This window comes from Oncorhynchus mykiss, chromosome 12 (assembly GCF_013265735.2).
Source record: "Oncorhynchus mykiss isolate Arlee chromosome 12, USDA_OmykA_1.1, whole genome shotgun sequence".
Lineage (NCBI taxonomy): Eukaryota > Metazoa > Chordata > Actinopteri > Salmoniformes > Salmonidae > Oncorhynchus > Oncorhynchus mykiss.
The window spans coordinates 94,633,861-94,657,613 of NC_048576.1; the positions used below are offsets into that span (position 1 = coordinate 94,633,861).

The 23,753-nt window shown below is 47.0% G+C and overlaps 1 protein-coding gene across 8 annotated transcripts in view; it reads right to left on the reverse strand.

Annotated features, from left to right (window-relative positions):
• LOC110487108 (brain-specific angiogenesis inhibitor 1-associated protein 2) overlaps positions 1-23,753 on the reverse strand; it is a 132,532-nt gene that overhangs the window by 80,216 nt on the left and 28,563 nt on the right. For all 8 annotated transcript variants that reach the window (XR_005035225.1, XM_036939313.1, XM_036939308.1 and 5 more), the window contains exons 2-3: positions 13,599-13,674; positions 8,764-8,850 (exon numbers count right to left, since the gene is read on the reverse strand). Coding sequence is in view for 7 of the 8 variants with exons in the window: in XM_036939313.1 (XP_036795208.1) it covers positions 8,764-8,850; positions 13,599-13,674 (163 nt within the window). In the remaining variant the exon portion in view is untranslated. The remainder of the gene's footprint in view (positions 1-8,763; positions 8,851-13,598; positions 13,675-23,753) is intronic.

The window sequence follows — 23,753 nt, forward strand, 5'->3', positions numbered from 1 at the left end:
TGGTCTACCTAGAGAGAGAGCTAGTACTACAGTGGAAATTGGGTGTGGTCTACCTAGAGAGAGCATCAACTACAGGGGAAAGTGGGTGTGTTCTACCGAGAGAGAGCTACAACTACAGGGGAAGTGGGTGTGGTCTACCTAGAGAGAGCTAAGACTACAGGGGAAAGTGGGTGTGGTCTACCTAGAGAGTGAGGAGAGATACAACTACAAGAGAAAGTGGGTGTGGTCTACCTAGAGATGGAGCTACAACTACAGGAGAAAGTGGGTGTGGTCTACCTAGAGAGGGAGGGAGAGATACAACTACAAGTGAATGTGGGTGTGGTCTACCTAAAGAGAGAGCGAGCTACAACTACAGTGGAAAGTGGGTGTGGTCTACCTAGAGGGAGAGCTACAACTACATGGGAAAGTGGGTGTGGTCTACCTAGAGAGGGAGCTACAACTACAGGGGAAAGTGGGTGTGGTCTACCTAGAGGGAGCTACAACTACAGGGGAAAGTGGGTGTGGTCAACCTAGAGAGGGATCTACAACTACAGGGGAAAGTGGGTGTGGTCTACCTAGAGAGAGAGCTACAACTACAGGGGAAAGTGGGTGTGGTCTACCTAGAGAGAGAGAGGGAGCTACAACTAAAGGGGAAAGTGGGTGTGGTCTACCTAGAGAGAGAGAGGGAGCTACAACTACAGGGGAAAGTGGGTGTGGTCTACCTAGAGAGAGAGCTACAACTACAGGGGAAAGTGGGTGTGGTCTACACGTAGTATGGAAGAGTAGAAATTGGAACAACAGTTACGTAGTGTTATTATCAAAAACATGTTGTGTTGGAATTATTCACACTGATTTCACGCACACGCGCACACGCACACGCGCACACGCACACGCACACACATGCACACGCACACGCACACGCACACGCACACGCACACGCACACACGCACACACACACGCACACACACACACACACACGCACACACACACACACACGCGCACACACACACACACACACACACACACACACAGGAATGAATAATTTCAAATATATTGTTTAATCTGTTGAGAAAATCTATGGAGAAGAGGGGGATCGGTTTCACACACATAGCTATCCTGGAGAAAGACACACCTCTATGGGACAGACATCGTGTTCCTGTAGAGGGTCTGAGCTGGGTAAATGATATGAGATATGGTCTGATTCCCACACATGTTAACACCTTGAAGTCAATGGGAAACCTCTCAGGGCTCAGGGCTGTGTGTGTGTTGTGGAAAATCCCACAGCAACCCCCCCCCACCTCCCTCCCTCCTTACCCTCCCCCACAAAAACATACCTTTCATGAACTAACACTCCCACTTTCCCCCACTAGAGCTGACTGTACTGATAGCTACTGAGGAAAAATGTACTTACTATGACAGATATGTGGTTGTCTCACCTAGCCCTCTTCTGATGATTAACTAACTGTACGTCTCTCTGGATAAGAGCGTCTGCTAAATGACTAACGTGTAAATGTTAAATGAAAAGCGCTTTTACTGAATAAAACATCCACACATCACTTTCATGTCTTTCCCTCTGGCTGACTGATTAGCTCAGGGAAGCCCCAACTACGCTGTACTACACCTTACAGAACCCCCCACCCCCCCCCAGCTGTCCTACTACAGAACACCCCCCCCCCCCCCCAGCTGTCCTACTACCGAACACCCCCCAGCTGTCCTACTACAGAACACCCCCCCAGCTGTCCTACTACAGAACACCCCCCCAGCTGTCCTACTACAGAACACCCCCCCAGCTGTCCTACTACAGAACACCCCCCCAGCTGTCCTACTACAGAACACCCCCCCAGCTGTCCTACTACAGAACACCCCCCAGCTGTCCTACTACAGAACACCCCCCAGCTGTCCTACTACAGAACACCCCACAGCTGTCCTACCCCCCCAGCTGTCCTACTACAGAACACCCCCCAGCTGTCCTACTACAGAACACCCCACAGCTGTCCTACTACAGAACACCCCCCAGCTGTCCTACTACAGAACACCCCACAGCTGTCCTACTACAGAACACCCCACAGCTGTCCTACTACAGAACACCCCCCAGCTGTCCTACTACACCCCTACAGAACAGAGCCATGAAAACCTGTCAGAATAAACAGCTTGTTGTTCATGGATCAAGGAGAGGAGAATCCTATCACAGACACTGATGTCTTCACAGAGACTGATGTCCCCAGAGTGGAGATAAAACATCGGGACTGCCAGCTGTTGCCACGGCAACTATTGTATCTGAAGGCAGCAGCTCCTGTCAACTTGTGGATCTGTAGACCTTTATAAATGGACCAGAACACAAGGAAGGAGACACGCAAGCACACACACACACACACACACCCTCTGAGCTGAAACCAATCCACTTTTAAGTGGAACTGAATCAAATCCACCAAGCTGCTGTCTGTCACAAAATGAAATGACTTTTTGAAATCTAATTTGCAGAGGACGTCGCCTTTCGCTCTTTCTCTCTCCTTCTCTATCCTCATCATACATCGGTCTCCTCTTTCTCTCTCCTTCTCTATCCTCATCATACATCGGTCTCCTCTTTCTCTCTCCTTCTCTATCCTCATCATACATCGGTCTCCTCTTTCTCTCTCCTCCTCTATCCTCATCATACATCGGTCTCCTCTTTCTCTCTCCTCCTCTATCCTCATCATACATCGGTCTCCTCTTTCTCTCTCCTTCTCTATCCTCATCATACGTCGGTCTCCTCTTTCTCTCTCCTCAACATACATCGGTCTCCTCTTTCTCTCTCCTCCTCTATCCTCATCATACATCGGTCTCCTCTTTCTCTCTCCTTCTCTATCCTCATCATACATCGGTCTCCTCTTTCTCTCTCCTTCTCTATCCTCATCATACATCGGTCTCCTCTTTCTCTCTCCTCCTCTATCCTCATCATACATCGGTCTCCTCTTTCTCTATCCTCATCATACATCGGTCTCCTCTTTCTCTCTCCTTCTCTCTCCTCATCATACATCGGTCTCCTCCTCTATCCTCATCATACATCGGTCTCCTCTTTCTCTCTCCTTCTCTATCCTCATCATACATCGGTCTCCTCTTTCTCTCTCCTTCTCTATCCTCATCATACATCGGTCTCCTCTTTCTCTCTCCTTCTCTATCCTCATCATACGTCGGTCTCCTCTTTCTCTCTCCTTCTCTATCCTCAACATACATCGGTCTCCTCTTTCTCTCTCCTCCTCTATCCTCATCATACATCGGTCTCCTCTTTCTCTCTCCTTCTCTATCCTCATCATACATCGGTCTCCTCTTTCTCTCTCCTTCTCTATCCTCATCATACATCGGTCTCCTCTTTCTCTCTCCTTCTCTATCCTCATCATACATCGGTCTCCTCTTTCTCTCTCATTCTCTATCCTCATCATACATCGGTCTCCTCTTTCTCTCTCCTTCTCTATCCTCATCATACATCGGTCTCCTCTTTTTCTCTCCTTCTCTATCCTCATCATACATCGGTCTCCTCTCTCCTTCTCTATCCTCATCATACATCGGTCTCCTCTTTCTCTCTCCTTCTCTATCCTCATCATACATCGGTCTCCTCTTTCTCTATCCTTCTCTATCCTCATCATACATCGGTCTCCTCTTTCTCTCTCATTCTCTATCCTCATCATACATCGGTCTCCTCTTTCTCTCTCCTTCTCTATCCTCATCATACATCGGTCTCCTCTTTCTCTCTCCTTCTCTATCCTCATCATACATCGGTCTCCTCTTTCTCTCTCTTTCTCTATCCTCATCATACATCGGTCTCCTCTTTCTCTCTCCTTCTCTATCCTCATCGGTCTCCTCTTTCTCTCTCCTTCTCTATCCTCATCATACATCGGTCTCCTCTTTCTCTCTCCTCCTCTATCCTCATCATACATCGGTCTCCTCTTTCTCTCTCCTCCTCTATCCTCATCATACATCGGTCTCCTCTTTCTCTCTCCTCCTCTATCCTCATCATACATCGGTCTCCTCTTTCTCTCTCCTTCTCTATCCTCATCATACATCGGTCTCCTCTTTCTCTCTCCTCCTCTATCCTCATCATACATCGGTCTCCTCTTTCTCTCTCCTTCTCTATCCTCATCATACATCGGTCTCCTCTTTCTCTCTCCTTCTCTATCCTCATCATACATCGGTCTCCTCTTTCTCTCTCCTTCTCTATCCTCATCATTCATCGGTCTCCTTTTTCTCTCTCCTTCTCTATCCTCATCATACATCGGTCTCCTCTTTCTCTCTCCTTCTCTATCCTCATCATACATCGGTCTCCTCTTTCTCTCTCCTTCTCTATCCTCATCATACATCGGTCTCCTCTCTCTCTCTCCTTCTCTATCCTCATCATACATCGGTCTCCTCTTTCTCTCTCCTTCTCTCTCCTCATCATACATCGGTCTCCTCCTCTATCCTCATCATACATCGGTCTCTTTCTCTCTCCTTCTCTATCCTCATCATACATCGGTCTCCTCTTTCTCTCTCCTTCTCTATCCTCATCATACGTCGGTCTCTTTCTCTCTCCTTCTCTATCCTCATCATACATCGGTCTCCTCTTTCTCTCTCCTTCTCTATCATCATACATCGGTCTCCTCTTTCTCTCTCCTTCTCTATCCTCATCATACGTCGGTCTCTTTCTCTCTCCTTCTCTATCCTCATCATACATCGGTCTCCTCTTTCTCTCTCCTTCTCTATCCTCAACATACATCGGTCTCCTCTTTTTCTCTCCTCCTCTATCCTCATCATACATCGGTCTCCTCTTTCTCTCTCCTCCTCTATCCTCATCATACATCGGTCTCCTCTTTCTCTCTCCTTCTCTATCCTCATCATACATCGGTCTCCTCTTTCTCTCTCCTTCTCTATCCTCATCATACATCGGCCTCTTTCTCTCTCCTTCTCTATCCTCATCGGTCTCCTCTTTCTCTCTCCTTCTCTATCCTCATCATACATCGGTCTCCTCCACGTTGACAAGGTGCGAGTTGAAAATGGCACCTCATTACCCATAGGGCCCTGGTCAAAAGTGACATCCTATGTCCAGTTAAGGGTTTCTGCTTGTATTAGAGGTCGACCGATTCATCTGAATGGACGATTAATTAGGGTCGATTTCAAGTTCATAACAATCAGTAATCTGAAATTTAGACGCCGATTACATTGCACTCCACGAGGAGACTGCGTGGCAGGCTGACCACCTGTTACGCGAGTGCAACAAGGAGCCAAGGTAAGGTACTAGCTAGCATTAAACTTATCTTATAAAAACAATCTTCACATAATCACTAGTTAACTACACATGGTTGATGATATTACTAGTTTATCTAGCTTGTCCTGCGTTGCATATAATCGATGCGGTGCCTGGTAATTTATCATCGAATCACAGCCTACTTCACCAAACGGGTGATGATTTAATAAGCGCATTCGCGAAAAAAGAACGGTCATTAAACCTAACCATAAACATCAATGCCTTTCTTAAAATCAACACACAAGTATATACACTGCTCAAAAAAATAAAGGGAACACTTAAACAACACAATGTAACTCCAAGTCAATCACACTTCTGTGAAATCAAAGCACAGCAAAATCTAATCAAAGCACAGCCCTCCATGTGCTCACCAGAGGTAGCCTGACTGCCATTAGGTACCGAGATTAGATCCTCAGACCCCTTGTGAGACCCCACATATGCTGGTGTGGTTAGCCCTGGGTTCCTCCTAATGCAAGACAATGCTAGACCTCATGTGGCTGGAGTGTGTCTGCAGTTCCTGCACACGGAAGGCATTGATGCTATGGACTGGCCCGCCCGTTCCCCAGACCAGAATCCAATTGAGCACATCTGGGACATCATGTCTAGCTCCATCCACCAATGCCACGTTGCACCACAGACTGTCCAGGAGTTGGCGGATGCTTTAGTCCAGGTCTGGGAGGAGATCCCTCAGGAGACCATCCGCCACCTCATCAGGAGCATGCCCAGGCATTGTAGGGAGGTCATACAGGCACGTGGAGGCCACACACACTACTGAGCCTAATTTTGACTTGTTTTAAGGACATTACATCAAAGTTGGATCAGCCTGTAGTGTGGTTTTCCACTTTAATTTTGAGTGTGACTCCAAATCCAGACCTCCATGGGTTGATACATTTGACTTCCATTGATCATTTTTGTGTGATTTTGTTGTCAGCACATTCAACTATGTAAAGAAAAAATTTAATAAGAATATTTCATTCATTCAGATCTAGGATGTGTTATTTTAGTGTTCCCTTTATTTTTTTGAGCAGTGTATTTTAAACCTGCATATTTAGTTAAAAGAAATACATGTTAGCAGGCAATATTAACATGGGAAATTGTGTCACTTCTCTTACGTTCTGCAAGGAGAGTCAGGGTATATGCAACAGTTTGGGCCGCCTGGCTCCTTCCTAACAAAGAGCGTAATTAATTTGCCAGAATTGTACATAATTATGACATAACATTGAAGGTTGTACAATGTAACAGTAATATTTAGACTGATGGATGCCACCCGTTAGATAAAATACGGAACGGTTCCGTATTTCACTGAAAGAATAAACGTTTTGTTTTCAAAATGATAGTTTCCGGATTTGACCATATTAATGACCAAAATGTAATCTGTGTGTTTATTATAATTAAGTCTATGATTTGATATAGCAGTCTGACTGAGCGGTGGTAGGCAGCAGCAGGCTCGTAAGCATTCATTCAAACAGCACTTTCCTGGTTTGCCAGCAGCTCTTAGCAATGCTGGGATGCACAGCGCTGTTTATGACTTCAAGCCTATCAACTCCCGAGATTAGGCTGGCAATACTGAAGTGCCTATAAGAACATCCAATAGTCAAAGGTATATGAAATACAAATGGTAGAGAGAAATAGTCCTATAATAACTACAACCTAAAACTTCTTACCTTGGAATATTGACGACTCATGTTAAAAGGAACCACCAGCTTTCATATGTTCTCATGTTCTGAGCAAGGAACTTAAACGTTAGCTTTCTTACATGGCACATATTGCACTTTTACTTTCTTCTCCAACACTTTGTTTTTGCATTATTTAAACCAAATTGAACACGTTTCATTATTTATTTGAGACTAAATTGATTTGTATCTATTATATTAAGTTAAAATAAAAGTGTTCATTCAGTATTGTTGTAATTGTCATTATTACAAAAATATATATGAATAATAAATGAATAAAACGCCTGATTCATCGGTATTGGCTTTTTTTGGTCCTTCAATAATCAGTATCTGCTATGAAAAATCATAAATCGGTCGACCTCCAGCTCGTCTGATCTAAATTGATATTATTTTATGATGATATCATCTATCATTTCATATTTGTCAAATGGCTGTGTTGGTCGGGCACTTTCTCCCTGCGTTGGTCGGGCACTTTCTCCCTGCGTTGGTCGGGCACTTTCTCCCTGCGTTGGTCGGGCACTTTCTCCCTGCGTTGGTCGGGCACTTTCTCCCTGCGTTGGTCGGGCACTTTCTCCCTTTTAAAATTCTTTATAATCAGAAAATTGACCAAAATCAAAGGATGTTAATCAACAAAGAAATAAGAATATGTTGAAGGCTATAGGTGCAGATGACTGAACGGCCCACTTATGTGTCTGTAGGAGTACTGACGAGAAGGCACACAAAGATATGTACAAATGGTATTGGTTTGTCACATAACATACATGTGATCTGCATTACATTATCATTACATTTGTATGAATGGTTTCTCTAAAACCTTCTAGCAGCAGTCCTCTTCCTCCTCTCTGACCTCTTCAACGAAGATCCCAGAGGTCTCTACGTTACGGACAAGACGTGTGTATGAAAACCAGTCAAAAGTGAACAATGTTTTCATTTACTACAAATAACAAGGTTTGAATACAGTCATGTGCACGTTTTGTTACTCATCTGTATAATTCATATTTTTGTTTTCACAGACTTCACCCTCCCTACATCGCTGATGAATAGAACTGGAAACCTGTTCCATCATCATGCACTGACAAATCATTCTGGCTGTGGAGACAAAGGACATCAACACATTAAACATGCCAGAGGAGAAACTGATTGAACTTGGAGCTCTGCTGGGAGTTTACCTCATATTGACATTTTTTTATTCTGCTTCTACACTACAATCATAAAACACAAAAATATTCTGTTATTGTTATGCATATTAGTAATAATAATAGTGGTGGGTAAAAAAAAAAGAAGGGGGGTTAAGGGGGTTCTTTGAGGAACCATTACGGGGGTTCTTTGAGGAACCATTACGGGGGTTCTTTGAGGAACCATTACGGGGGTTCTTTGAGGAACCATTAAGGGGGTTCTTTGAGGAACCATTAAGGGGGTTCTTTGAGGAACCATTAAGGGGGTTCTTTGAGGAACCATTAAGGGGGTTCTTTGAGGAACTGAGAGGTTCCCCCACAGTTCAATTTGAAGAACCCCTAAAGGATCTTCCAGGAAGCTTTTCATTTTAGAGTGTAGGAGTGACCCCACAACGCTGCCTGCGTGGAAAACAAAGACTGGGTCGTCTCTCTACAGACCTGACATTACTGTGACACAAACACAGGAAGTGACTGTGTGTGTGTTGGCCAGCAGGAGGGCCCAGTTAACAGCCCCCTTTAGTTCCAGAGAAGGGAAAGAGCTATGTAGCAGCTGATAGACACGGACAAACGGACTTACAGTACAAACACTAAGACAAGCATTGGCCAGCACTGAATACCCCTTTAGGTCCAATGGACAGGCGGGACCCAACATCCTGACAGCTGATTGGCTACTACTCACCCATGTCCTTGGATCCCTGGCTCTCACTGGCTAGCTCTCCCATCCTCACCAGGGCATCAAAGTAGCCCTTAGCAGCAAACGTCACATCTGGGGACAGAGGAAGAACAGCATGAGATCAGGGTCAGAGGTAGAGAGGTAGAGGGCAACTCCGTGGCCTATAAAGATGCACACATAGAAGTGTTCGCACACATCCTCACGTCGAGAGAGAAGACGATGCTATAGAGAGTAATGGTGTGTCTCATGTAGAGAGAGAGAGAGGACAATGCTACAGTAGTAATGGTGTGTCTCATGTGGAGAGAGAGGGAGAGAGAGAGGACAATGCTACAGTAGTATGGGCTGTCCTAGTGCAGCTAGCTGGATCCTGAACAACATGTTATTATGGGCTGTCCTAGTGCAGCTAGCTGGATCCTGAACAACTAGTTATTATGGGCTGTCTAGTGCAGTTAGCTGGATCCTGAACAACATGTTATTATGGGCTGTGTAGTGCAGCTAGCTGGATCCTGAACAACTAGTTATTATGGGCTGTCCTAGTGCAGCTAGCTGGATCCTGAACAACTAGTTATTATGGGCTGTCCTAGTGCAGCTAGCTGGATCCTGAACAACTAGTTATTATGGGCTGTGTAGTGCAGCTAGCTGGATCCTGAACAACTAGTTATTATGGGCTGTCCTAGTGCAGCTAGCTGGATCCTGAACAACTAGTTATTATGGGCTGTGTAGTGCAGCTAGCTGGATCCTGAACAACTAGTTATTATGGGCTGTGTAGTGCAGCTAGCTGGATCCTGAACAACATGTTATTATGGGCTGTGTAGTGCAGCTAGCTGGATCCTGAACAACTAGTTATTATGGGCTGTGTAGTGCAGCTAGCTGGATCCTGAACAACTAGTTATTATGGGCTGTCCTAGTGCAGCTAGCTGGATCCTGAACAACTAGTTATTATGGGCTGTGTAGTGCAGCTAGCTGGATCCTGAACAACTAGTTATTATGGGCTGTCCTAGTGCAGCTAGCTGGATCCTGAACAACTAGTTATTATGGGCTGTGTAGTGCAGCTAGCTGGATCATGAACAACTAGTTATTATGGGCTGTGTAGTGCAGCTAGCTGGATCCTGAACAACTAGTTATTATGGGCTGTGTAGTGCAGCTAGCTGGATCCTGAACAGCGTGTTATTATGGGCTGTCTAGTGCAGCTAGCTGGATTCAACCTAGACCAGACCTCTGCTGTGGCTGTCAACACTCACATGGGACTGACAGTCTGTGAGAAGTGAGAACCAGAGTGGGTCAAAGTCAGACACCACTGTTGCCTGCCAACCTGCTGCTCCCCAAACAGGCTGACAGAAGCAGTGGCCAACTCTGGCCCCGAGTCTGACTGAACATGAACAAACCAGCCCACTATCCATCATCACTGACTGACTGGCTGGCTGACTGACTGACTGACTGGCTGACTGGCTGACTGACTGACTGACTGACTGACTGGCTGACTGACTGGCTGGCTGACTGACTGGCTGACTGACTGGCTGGCTGACTGGCTGACTGGCTGACTGGCTGACTGGCTGACTGGCTGACTGGCTGACTGGCTGACTGACTGGCTGACTGGCTGACTGGCTGGCAGCGGTGGCTAACTCTGGTCCGCCTGAACAACCCCTCACTTGCCATATCCAGCCCAGCCCAGCCGGTAGGGGGATCTGGGTTCAGATTGTTCTGGATTGGAAGTTACAGCCTGCCTTGTGGAAGAGCTGGAGCACTGGTTGGTATTAGCTGTATTGATTGACAGTAGAGATCAGATGAGGATGGAGTAGGTTTGTTAACTCTTTAAGGGTGATTGATTAGTAACAGGCCTTTTCTAGTTTCAAGCCCCCATGTAGTGTTTTCATTTGATTTTTGTATCATCACTGAGTGTCTAATAAATCTCTGTTTATTTCATGACAATAACAAATATATATGTAATACTTTATTTTCTTATGCCTCCTTTTGCCACTGAAATGCTCAGTCTGATTATGTGGGAGTGTTGATATAAATGTCAATATATATTTGTGTCTGCAGGGGTGTGTGTGTGTGTGTGTGTGTGTGTGTGTGCGCGCGCACGCCCTCTTCAACACACAGCTAATAGTGGGCAGTGTGTGTGTGTGTGTGTGTGTGTGTGTGTATGTGCGCACGCCCTCTTCAACACACAGCTAATAGTGGGCAGTGTGTGTGTGTGTGTGTGTGCGCCCACATCAACACAGCTAATAGTGGGCAGTGTGTGTGTGTTGGAGTAGATAAGATGAGTTACTTTACTTCCTTCCAACAGAATGTAGAGGGACAGACAGGACCAACAGAATGTAGAGGGACAGACAGGACCAACGGAATGTAGAGGGACAGACAGGACCAACAGAATGTAGAGGGACAGACAGGACCAACAGAATGTAGAGGGAGAGACAGGACCAACAGAATGTAGAGGGACAGACAGGAACCACGTATTGAAGAGGGACAGACCAGAGGATTAGGGTCTATAACTGGGCAGCAGACAGTGGGTGGGGAGAGAAGGGTCAGACAGGGTAGTGATCCACCACTTCCTAGCTACCTTAGAGAGAGGACACCATCTACCTCAGGGTTAGGATGCAACTCCCTTGACATGCAGAATTCTAAATGGACTCCTATAGCCCCAGCCCCCAGTCCCAGTCCCAGTCCCAGCCCCCAGTCCCCAGTCCCCAGTCCCAGCCCCCAGTCCCCAGTTCCAGTCCCCAGCCAACAGAAGAGTCCTTTCCAGGGGGTGAACTTGTACACCAAGCTGCCTCACATTACAAAAACAAGACAGGCTCCTGCCCTATGGACCGTTGAGGCTCAGACTAAAGCTTAGTTACTTACTACTGACGAACACGACCATATGGGTTTACAGCATGTGTCCACCCACGCCCCCTCCTCTTCACTCACCTCTTAATGGCCTAACTGGCCTGGGCCAATCCTCCAGGTCTCCCTATTAGACGTGGCCAGCCTACCAAGAACAGATCAACTGGCCTGGGCCAATCCTCCAGGTCTCCCTATTAGACCTGCCCAGCCTACCAGGAACCGATCAACTGGCCTGGGCCAATCCTCCAGGTCTCCCTATTAGACCTGCCCAGCCTACCAAGAACAGATCAACTGGCCTGGGCCAATCCTCCAGGTCTCCCTATTAGACCTGCCCAGCCTACCAAGAACAGATCAACTGGCCTGGGCCAATCCTCCAGGTCTCCCTATTAGACCTGCCCAGCCTACCAGGAACAGATCAACTGGCCTGGGCCAATCCTCCAGGTCTCCCTATTAGACCTGCCCAGCCTACCAGGAACAGATCAACTGGCCTGGGCCAATCCTCCACGTCTCCCTATTAGACCTGCCCAGCCTACCAAGAACAGATCAACTGGCCTGGGCCAATCCTCCAGGTCTCCCTATTAGACCTGCCCAGCCTACCAGGAACAGATCAACTGGCATGGGGTGAAGGGGGGGGGGGGGGGGGGGGGGGGGGGTCAGAGACCAGCCAGTCATTATCCCACTGCAGAGGGCAGACTCCTTCATGGGTCATTATCCCACTGCAGAGGGCAGACTCCTTCATGGGTCATTATCCCACTGCAGAGGGCAGACTCCTTCATGGGTCATTATCCCACTGCAGAGGGCAGACTCCTTTATGGGTCATTATCCCACTGCAGAGGGCAGACTCCTTCATGTATTATTGTCCCACCAAGTTATCTGGATATATTCAGTGTTGAGGAGACAGTGATAGACTATTCTGTCAGCTAATGTGTTCTTGTGTCAGTGGTGTGTATTGGGGTGTTGACAGACCTGACCTACGGTACAAAGAGAGAGATATCTGAGCAAGTTAGGTTCAACTACACTCTGTCCTCTGTGTGATAAGTCCATCTGTACTCGTCTGCTCTCCTAAACCTCTTTAGTAAAACCAAAGAGTGAGCTAACACACACACACACACACTTCCATTGTCTATCAGATCTTGTATAGTGAACTGTCTATCACTCCACCAGAGGTACACAGTGCTCCATCTCTGCTCTGATTAGGACCCAGCTGTCGATTGTACTGCTGCTCTGCTCTGATTAGGACCCAGGCGTTGAGTGTACTGCTGCTCTGCAACACACCTCTCTGTCTGAGTCCCAAACAACACCCTATTCCCTCTGAGCTAAAGTAGTGCACTATGTAGGGAACAGGATACCGTTTGGGAAACATCCTCACTCCTAAGGCTGTGCCAGAGGTTGCAGACCAGATGATAAGACTGGCTGTGTGACTGCTACGGTGTCAGGATGAGAAATATCATCTCTTTCTTTAAATGAGACGGCACAAAGAAGACTGGTGACTGGCTGCCTAGACCTGGAGAGGAGAGGGAGAGGAGTGGGAGGAGAGGAGAGGAGAGAGTGAGAGCAGGAGGCTGGTGACTGGCTGCCTAGACCTGGAGAGGAGAGGGAGAGGAGTGGAAGGAGAGGAGAGGGAGAGGAGTGGGAGGAGAGGAGAGAGTGAGAGCAGGAGGCTGGTGACTGGCTGCCTAGACCTGGAGAGGAGAGGGAGAGGAGTGGAAGGAGAGGAGAGGGAGAGGAGTGGGAGGAGAGGAGAGAGTGAGAGCAGGAGGCTGGTGACTGGCTGCCTAGACCTGGAGAGGAGAGGGAGAGGAGTGGGAGGAGAGGAGAGAGTGAGAGCAGGAGGCTGGTGACTGGCTGCCTAGACCTGGAGAGGAGAGGGAGAGGAGTGGAAGGAGAGGAGAGGGAGAGAGTCAGAGCAGGAGAAAGAGAGAGCGAGGTGAGGAACAGATGACAAACAGAGAAGAGAAGAGAAGAACAGGCCACAGAACCAGATTAGAGGAGAAGAAGAATAGAACACTCACTGGATAGGGCCTTCTCATAGCTCTTCCCCATGGCAACGAAGTTCCGCAAGCAGGGGTTGAACTGTTCCATGATGGACTGAAAGAGAGAGAAGGGAGGGGAGTTTGTTAGAGGAGAAACAGACAATGACAGTAGAACAAGCTGGCATACTACTAGAGTGCCCATAAATACACACACACACAGGTTTGCCCACTTGCTTGCCTACACACGCGTGTGCTTGCCCACACACATAATAAACAATCGTAGGGACACAGCACTTCTCAATTTCTAGAATAACCCTGTTGAATCAATAGTCCACCTACAGTGCTTTTCAACATGTTCTGTTATCAATGACTGTAGCAGGGGAGGAGAGGAATATGGAGGAGAGGGAGGACCATTGATTATGGAGGTGGAAAGAGAGAGACTGCAGAGGACTGAAATAATGCCGTGGTCTTTCTGCATAGTATTACATGGAAAGACCAGTGGAGGCTGCTAAGAGGAGGACAGCTGGAACGGAGTAAATGGGATGGCATCAAACAAGCGGAATCCCCTCATTCATCTCCAGTCATTACAACGAGCCCCTCCTCCCCAAGATGCCAACAACCCCTCTGTGATGGAAACAGAGGTGTGTGTGGATAAGGAATAACAATGTCCCCTATATATACACAGAATAACATGCCCAGTCTTCTCTCTACAATGACAATGCAACCATTACTACAAACATGGAGCAGGCTTGACATCTCCTATCCACACCTCCTCCTCCTCCCTCCCTCCCTCCCTCTCCCTCTCATCCTCCTTCCAGGGTTTCTTCCAATTAGTCCAGTCCCAGTCTGACAGGTGTGTAAAGACAGCTACTCCAAGCAGTCCCCCTGCTTCCTCAGTCCCTGTCCATACTGCTGGCAGGTCCATTGTACTGTACCTTACTCTGCTGTACTTCTCCAATTATAATACCCTGCAATGGTACCAATGTGTTCCAGGGTGAAAAATCCTTCAGTATCTGCACACCATAATGTGTAAACCACTACAGTTTGGCAAGTCATTTGTGATTCCCTACATCCCTGTGTAGCCTGTTAAACCAAGGTCAGTGCAGTTGCTCTTCAGTTCCACTAACTCCCTCCCTGGACACTGATTGGCTGACACCAGTTCCCTGGGCACTGATTGGCTGACCCCAGAGGTCACCTTCCTGGTTCTGCCAAACTTTCTGAACCTTCAGTAAAACTGGGTCTGAGGGGAACGGACTGGAGGAGAGACTTGTCGGGACGGAGCAAAACAGTGTACAGGGCCAGGAGTGGTGGCTCAGCGTTATCAGCATCTACAGCAAACAGACACTCACGCATGCAGACAGGTACACACACACACACACACACACACACGCGCACACTAGAGATCGACCGATTAATCGGTATGGCCGATTAATTAGGGCCGATTTCAAGTTTTCATAACAATCGGAAATCGGTATTTTTGGGCGCCTGATTTTTTTGTATACCTTTATTTAACTAGGCAAGTCAGTTAACAAGTCAGTTGACAGCCTAGGAACAGAGGGTTGACTGCCTTGTTCAGGGACAGAATGACAGATTTTCACCTTGTCAGCTCGGGGGATCCAATCATGCAACCTTACAGTTAACTCGTCCAACGCAATAACGACCTGCCTCTCTCGTTGCACTCCACAAGGAGACTGACTGCCTGTTACGCGAATGCAGTAAACCAAGGTAAGTTGCTAGCTAGTATTAAACTTATCTTATAAAAAACAATCAATCATAATCACTAGTTAACTACACATGGTTGATGATATTACTAGATATTATCTAGCGTGCCCTGAGTTGCATATAATCTGACTAAGCATACAAGTATCTAAGTATCTGACTGAGCGGTGGTAGGCAGAAGCAGGCGTGTAAGCATTCATTCAAACAGCGTTTTGCCAGCAGCTCTTCGTTGTGTGTCAAGCATTGCGCTGTTTATGACTTCAAGCATATCAACTCCCGAGATGAGGCTGGTGTAACCGAAGTGAAATGGCTAGCTAGTTAGCGCGCGCTAATAGCGTTTCAAACGTCACTCGCTCTGAGCCTTCTAGTAGTTGTTCCCCTTGCTCTGCATGGGTAACGCTGCTTCGATGATGGCTGTTGTTGTTGTGTTGCTGGTTCGAGCCCAGGGAGGAGCGAGGAGAGGGACGGAAGCTATACTGTTACACTGGCAATACTAAAGTGCCTATAAGAACATCCAAAGGTATATGAAATACAAATGGTAGAGAGAGAAATAGTCCTATAATTCCTATAATAACTCCAACCTAAAACTTCTTACCTGGGAATATTGACGACTCATGTTAAAAGGAACCACCAGCTTTCATATGTTCTCATGTTCTGAGCAAGGAACTGAAACGTTAGCTTTCTTACATAGCACATATTGTACTTTTACGTTCTTCTCCAACACTTTGTTTTTGCATTATTTAAACCAAATTGAACATGTTTCATTATTTATTTGAGGCTAAATTGATTTTATTGATGTATTATATTAAGTTAAAATAAGTGTTCATTCAGTATTGTTGTAATTGTCATTATTACAAATAAATAAATTGGCCGATTAATCGGTATCGGCTTTTTTGGTCCTCCAATAATTGGTATCGGTGTTGAAAAATCATAATCGGTCGACCTCTAACACACATACACACAGGCGCACACATACACACAGGCAGGCGCACACACATGCACACAGACAGAGAGCGTCAGAGTGAGTATCAATCTAACTGATTTTATAATGCCCTTTTTCACAAAGTGCTTATACAGAACCAATGAAGTAGAATAGATAGGAAGATAACTACTGCTGCTGCTGAAACACAGCCCTGCCTGAGAGCACTAGATCTAACAGTACGGCAAACAGACATCTTCACAGGCAGATGAAGGTTGATGTATTCAATGAAAAGGAGAGCCAGAGGCAGGCTTAGGTGGGTTCCATGCAGAAAACAGATGTTCAGGAAAGAGAGTGGGAACCATCTTACAGGGAATGATCATCGTCTCAGGTAGACCGAGACATCGAGATGTTACAGTAAGGTGAAGGATCCTCCTCACAGGGAGATCAAGGTTGATACTCTATATTGTTATTCCATGCAAGCAGGAATAATGCTGCAGGTAGAACACAGATGGAATAATAACGCTGCAGGTAGAACACAGATGGAATTATAACGCTGCAGGTAGAACACAGATGGAATTATAACGCTGCAGGTAGAACACACAGACGGAATTATAACGCTGCAGGTAGAACACAGATGGAATTATAACGCTGCAGGTAGAACACAGATGGAATTATAACGCTGCAGGTAGAACACAGATGGAATTATAACGCTGCAGGTAGAACACACAGACGGAATTATAACGCTGCAGGTAGAACACACAGACGGAATTATAACGCTGCAGGTAGAACACACAGACGGAATTATAATGCTGCAGGTAGAACACACAGATGGAATTGTAATGCTGCAGGTAGAACACAGATGGAATTATAATGCTGCAGGTAGAACACAGATGGAATTATAATACTGCAGGTAGAACACACAGACTGTCCACAATAGGCTGAGAGAGGCTGGACTGAGGATTTGTAGGCCTGTTGTAAGGCAGGTCCTCACCAGGCATCACCGGCAACAACGTCACATGGGCACAAACCCACCGTCGCTGGACCAGACAGGACTGGCAAAAAGGGCTCTTCACTGACGAGTCGCGGTTGTGTCTCACCAGGGGTGATGGTCAGATTTGCGTTTATCTGCAAAGGAATGAGCATTACACAGAGGCCTGTACTCTGGAGCGGGATCGATTTGGAGGTGGAGGGTCCGTCATGGTCTGGGTCGGTGTGTCACAGCATCATCGGACTGAGCTTGTTGTCATTGCAGGCAATCTCAACGCTGTGCGTTACAGGGAAGACATCCTCCTCCCTCATGTGGTACCCTTCCTGCAGGCTCATCCTGACATGACCCTCCAGCATGACAATGCCACCAGCCATACTGTTCGTTCTGTGCATGATTTCCTGCAAGACAGGAATGTCAGTGTTCTGCCCATGGCCAGCGAAGAGCCCGGATCTCAATCCCATTGAGCACATCTGGGACCTTTTGGATCGGAGGGTGAGGGCTAAGGCCATTCCCCCAAGAAATGTCCGGGAACTTGCAGGTACCTTGGTGGAAGAGTGGGGTGAAATCTCACAGCAAGAACTGTCAAGTCTGGTGCAGTCCATGAGGAGAAGATGCACTGCAGTGCTTAATGCAGCTGGTGGCCACACCAGATACTGACTATTACTTTGGATTTTGACCTCCGCTTTGTTCAGGAACACATTATTCAATTTCGGTTAGTCACATGTCTGTGCAACTTGTTCAGTTTATGTCTCAGTTGTTGAATCTTGTTCATACAAATATTTACACATGTTAAGTTTGCTGAAAATAAATGCAGTTAACAGTGAGAGGACATTTCTTTTTTTGCTGAGTTTATAATGACATGAAAATAAGTGATTCCAGTACATTGCAAGCAGCTGATGAGGACCTGGGGAAATCACCTCACAATCACAACAACATACTCCAGTCCCTCAAAAATACGTGCCACACAGTTCCCCTCTGAGGAAGATAAACCACAACACTCCCCACAGGGGACCTGCTAATGTTAATTCCTCTGTCCGTCCTCTGTCCGTCCTCTGTCCGTCCTCTGTCCGTCCTCTGTCCGTCCTCTGTCCGTCCTCTGTCCGTCCTCTGTCCGTCCTCTGTCCGTCCTCTGTCCGTCCTCTGTCCGTCCTCTGTCCTTATGTAAGGCATTGAGAGGAAACCTGACACACACAGCTTTGTAAACAGTGGTAGAGTGTTGTTGACTGGTAGGATGATTACATAAAGCAGAGTCCACTACAGTCCAGCAGGTCAGCAGCATGCTGGCTCTCAGAGAGACACACACACACTCTCAGAGAGACACACACACACTCTCAGAGAGACACACACATACTCCCAGAGAGACACACACACACTCTCAGAGAGACACACACATACTCCCAGAGAGACACACACATACTCCCAGAGAGACACACACACGCTCCCAGAGAGACACACACACGCTCTCAGAGAGACACACACACGCTCCCAGAGAGACACACACATACTCCCAGAGAGACACACACACGCTCCCACAGAGACACACACACACATGCTCCCAGAGAGACACACACATACTCCCAGAGAGACACACACATACTCCCAGAGAGACACACACACACATGCTCCCAGAGAGACACACACACGCTCCCACAGAGACACACACACACATGCTCCCACAGAGACACACACATACTCCCACAGAGACACACACACACACGCTCCCACAGAGACACACACATACTCCCAGAGAGACACACACATACTCCCACAGAGACACACACATACTCCCAGAGAGACACACACACGCTCCCAGAGAGACACACACACACACGCTCCCAGAGAGACACACACGCTCCCAGAGAGACACACACACGCTCCCAGAGAGACACACACACGCTCCCAGAGAGACACACACATACTCCCACAGAGACACACACACGCTCCCACAGAGACACACACACGCTCCCAGAGAGACACACACATGCTCCCACAGAGACACACACGCATGCTCCCAGAGAGACACACACACGCTCCCAGAGAGACACACACATGCTCCCAGAGAGACACACACACGCTCCCAGAGAGACACACACACACACATGCTCCCAGAGAGACACACACACACACACGCTCCCACAGAGACACACACACACGCTCCCACAGAGACACACATGCTCCCACAGAGACACACACATGCTCCCACAGAGACACACACATGCTCCCACAGAGACACACACATGCTCTCAGAGAGAAGGCACAGCTGTGGGACACAAAGGGGTAGAGGTGACCCACCCTCCTAGAGAGAAGGCATGGTCTCCCCTACCACCCGGCCTCCCCTACCCACCCCGCCTCCCCTACCCACCCCGCCTCCCCTACCCACTCCGCCTCCCCTACCCACTCCGCCTCCCCAACCACCCGGTCTCCCCAACCACCCGGTCTCCCCTACCACCCGGTCTCCCCTACCACCCGGTCTCCCCTACCACCCGGTCTCCCCTACCACCATTTCCTGCTGTACTGTATGAAATAATAAAGACAGGATTCAGATCTCCTTAAAGAACATCCACTAAAGCGTCCTGCCCTGATTGACAGACACACAGGTGGTGCACCAACTCCATAAGTACATAGTAAGAGGGTTGAGAATCTCAACATGGCTGTGTGACAGCTGGGGGCTTTGAGAGTGTCTGGGGGTCCAGTCAAACTAGACTCTCTCACAGTTCAGAACAACAACAGTGTTAGTTTACACTATGTATCAGCCTACACTAGATCTGTTGATGTAGCACAACATACCACACATATTACGTCCATGTAAGAAACACTTTGAAAAGTCTCCCTCTCTCTCACTCCATTCTCTCTCTCCTTGTTGTGTGAGCTAATTGGAAAATGGGGCACTGAGAAGGGCACTGAGAAGAAAGTGTGTATGTCAGGATTATTCCTGAGTCTACAGGAGCAGGTCATACCTGTGCTACATCAACATCTCCAATTAAGTCACATACAGGAAGCAAGAGAACACACCCCCCTACAGTAAAGACAGAGAACACACCCCCCCCCTACAGTAAAGACAGAACACACCCCCCCCTACAGTAAAGACAGAACACACACCCCTACAATAAAAACAGAACACACACCCCTACAGTAAAGACATAGAGGAGGAAGAACACCAGAATAGTGTTTAGGAAATCAGGCTACAGTAGGTGATCTCCTTCAAACAAAGACGTCTTGGTACCTCTGGCTCTCCTCCCTCTCCTGGCTGATGTGATTAACAGACTAGCCATACGGTTCTCATTATCGCCATGTCCTCTCTGGTCCCCATACATTCCTCTGTGATGACGTATTTACAAATTCAAACCTAACAGTCCAAAAACTAAACAAATCATAATCTTTGCTCAGAATAGAGCTTGCAAAAAACTAAAAAAGGCTGACGTTCTGCTGTAGACACAGTATGATGTCTGTTCATCACACACAAAATAAAATCAGTGGTTTGAGGGCTTCTTGTGAACCAGATCAACTACTGTGTGTTCGTGTGTACACTGCTGTGTGAGTCAGTCACTTGGATGGGGGGGGGGGGGGGGGGGGGGGGGTACATTGTTTTACATGTCAGTTGTGATTGAGGTGATTTCCCCAGGTCCTCATCAGCTGGTTGCAATGTACAGGAATCACTTATTTTCATGTCATTATAAACTCTGTGGGGATGCTGTGATGGTGAATAGAGGGGTGAGTGTGTGTGTGCGTCCTTGACTGTTGGCTAATGTGTGTGAGAAGACAGGTGTGCAGAGTGGATACAGGAGGATGGAGTCATTAACTACTGATCACAGAGTGGGTGGGTACAGGAGGATGGAGTCATTAACTACTGATCACAGAGTGGGTGGATACAGGAGGATGGAGTCATTAACTACTGATCACAGAGGGGTGGATACAGGAGGATGGAGTCATTAACTACTGATCACAGAGTGGGTGGATACAGGAGGATGGAGTTATTAACTACTGATCACAGAGTGGGTGGATACAGGAGGATGGAGTCATTAACTACTGATCACAGAGTGGGTCAATACAGGAGGATGGAGTTATTAACTACTGATCACAGAGGGGTGGATACAGGAGGATGGAGTCATTAACTACTGATCACAGAGTGGGTGAATACAGGAGGATGGAGTCATTAACTACTGATCACAGAGTGGGTGAATACAGGAGGATGGAGTTATTAACTACTGATCACAGAGTGGGTGGATACAGGAGGATGGAGTCATTAACTACTGATCACAGAGTGGGTGGATACAGGAGGATGGAGTTATTAACTACTGATCACAGTTAGATGAACGTCCCACAGGTACAAAGAGTCCTTTATCTTTAAGAGCCTGACCTCATTTTGTCTGGTTGCTTTACATTGGGAGGCATTTTATTTTGACTGGGGTGGGAGTGGAAATCATTTATCCTTCTTTATTCTACAAAGAAAATAAAATACCTCTGCTTCCCGCTCCAGCATCATACCTCCTTACAGCATCATTCCCCCCTCCAGCATCATACCTCCTTACAGCATCATTCCCCCCTCCAGCATCATACCTCCTTACAGCATCATTCCCCCCTCCAGCATCATACCTCCTTACAGCATCATTCCCCCCTCCAGCATCATACCTCCTTCCAGCATCATTCCCCCCTCCAGCATTATACCTCCTTCCAGCATCATTCCCCCCTCCAGCATCATACCTCCTTACAGCATCATTCCCCCCTCCAGCATCATACCTCCTTACAGCATCATTCCCCCCTCCAGCATCATACCTCCTTCCAGCATCATTCCCCCCTCCAGCATCATACCTCCTTACAGCATCATTCCCCCCTCCAGCATCATACCTCCTTACAGCATCATTCCCCCCTCCAGCATTATACCTCCTTACAGCATCATTCCCCCCTCCAGCATTATACCTCCTTACAGCATCATTCCCCCCTCCAGCATCATACCTCCTTACAGCACTTAAAACGTGTGTGTGCGCGTGCTTGTGTGTGTGATAATCTTTCTTTATTGTTCTCTGAAAAGACAAGGTCTCCCTCCCTGGTTCTCCTTCCAGCCTCCTCTTTCTTACTGAAACATTTGATCTGGCCTGTTCCATTTCTTTCTCATACGTCCTCTGATTGGCTCCTTTAATTTGAGCCCTCGGAGCTGCGATAATGAATTCAACACTCCCAGGGGCTCTCATGTACAGACACACTGACGGGTGACCTCGGAGACCATCGAAACTAGCAGCCTGCAGACCTCGATTCAAAACACTGCAATCCTTCAACTTCTTTTAACGAGCGTCTGCTCTAGTCTGCCAGGGAGAAAGGATTTGCGGTTTTGGGACTATTCTATTTGTCTATTAAGGATCAGCATCCAGGCAAGCGATAGAGTCAAGTTCTTCATGTTGTTGGCACAAAGAAAACTCATTCTAGAAGCTCAAAAAAAGTCCTAGATTATGAGGAATGTTTCTCTGATATCATAGCAGACTATCTGCATTGTGTCCCGCCACCCACCAACCCCTCTTCTACTGCTACTCTCTGTTCATCATATCTGCATAGTCACTTTAACCATATCTACATGTACATCCTACCTCAATCAGCCTGACTAACCGGCGTCTGTATGTAGCCTCTCTACTGTATATAGCCTCTACTGCTACTCTCTGTTTATCATACATGCATAGTCACTTTAACCATATCTACATGTACATCCTACCTCAATCAGCCTGACTAACCGGCGTCTGTACATAGCCTCTCTACTGTATATAGCCTCTACTGCTACTCTGTTCATCATATCTGCATAGTCACTTTAACCATATCTACATGTACATCCTACCTCAATCAGCCTGACTAACCGGTGTCTGTACATAGCCTCTCTACTGTATATAGCCTCTACTGCTACTCTGTTCATCATATCTGCATAGTCACTTTAACCATATCTACATGTACATCCTACCTCAATCAGCCTGAATAACCAGTGTTAGTCAGGCTGATAAAAAAAAGTAGCCTCGCTATTGTATAGAGCCTGTCTTTTTACTGTTGTTTTATTTCTTTACTTACCTATTGTTCACCTAATACCTTTTTTGCACTATTGGTTAGAGCCTGTAAGTAAGCATTTCACGATAAGGTTGTTGTATTCGGCACACGTGACAAATAAACTTTGATTTGATGTCTATTGGTCATTAATAAAGGATGGCACAGGGGAGGACAGAGAGGTCGTTCATCAACCATTTTCTGGCTCTAAGTCGTTGACTACTAGCCTTTAGGGGACGATGGGGAAGATTTTGTTGCGGGGCCCGACCACTTCACATTAAAACATTTTGACAGAGGAAACAAAAACACGTTTTAAAGTTAATTTCCTGCAATTCTACACATTTTTCCCAGAACTTCTGTCATGTTATTATGATATCTGAGTGAGTGACAAACTATCAATGGAGGACCCCTGGAGGTCAGGGCCACATTTTGAAATTACACCTGGTGTATTCGACTATTTTAACTCTCGATGGGATGTTGAGACCTCGACTGAGTTCTTCAAAATAAAAATAGGCCACTTATGTTGCTTGTGCCTAGAGCCGGGCCT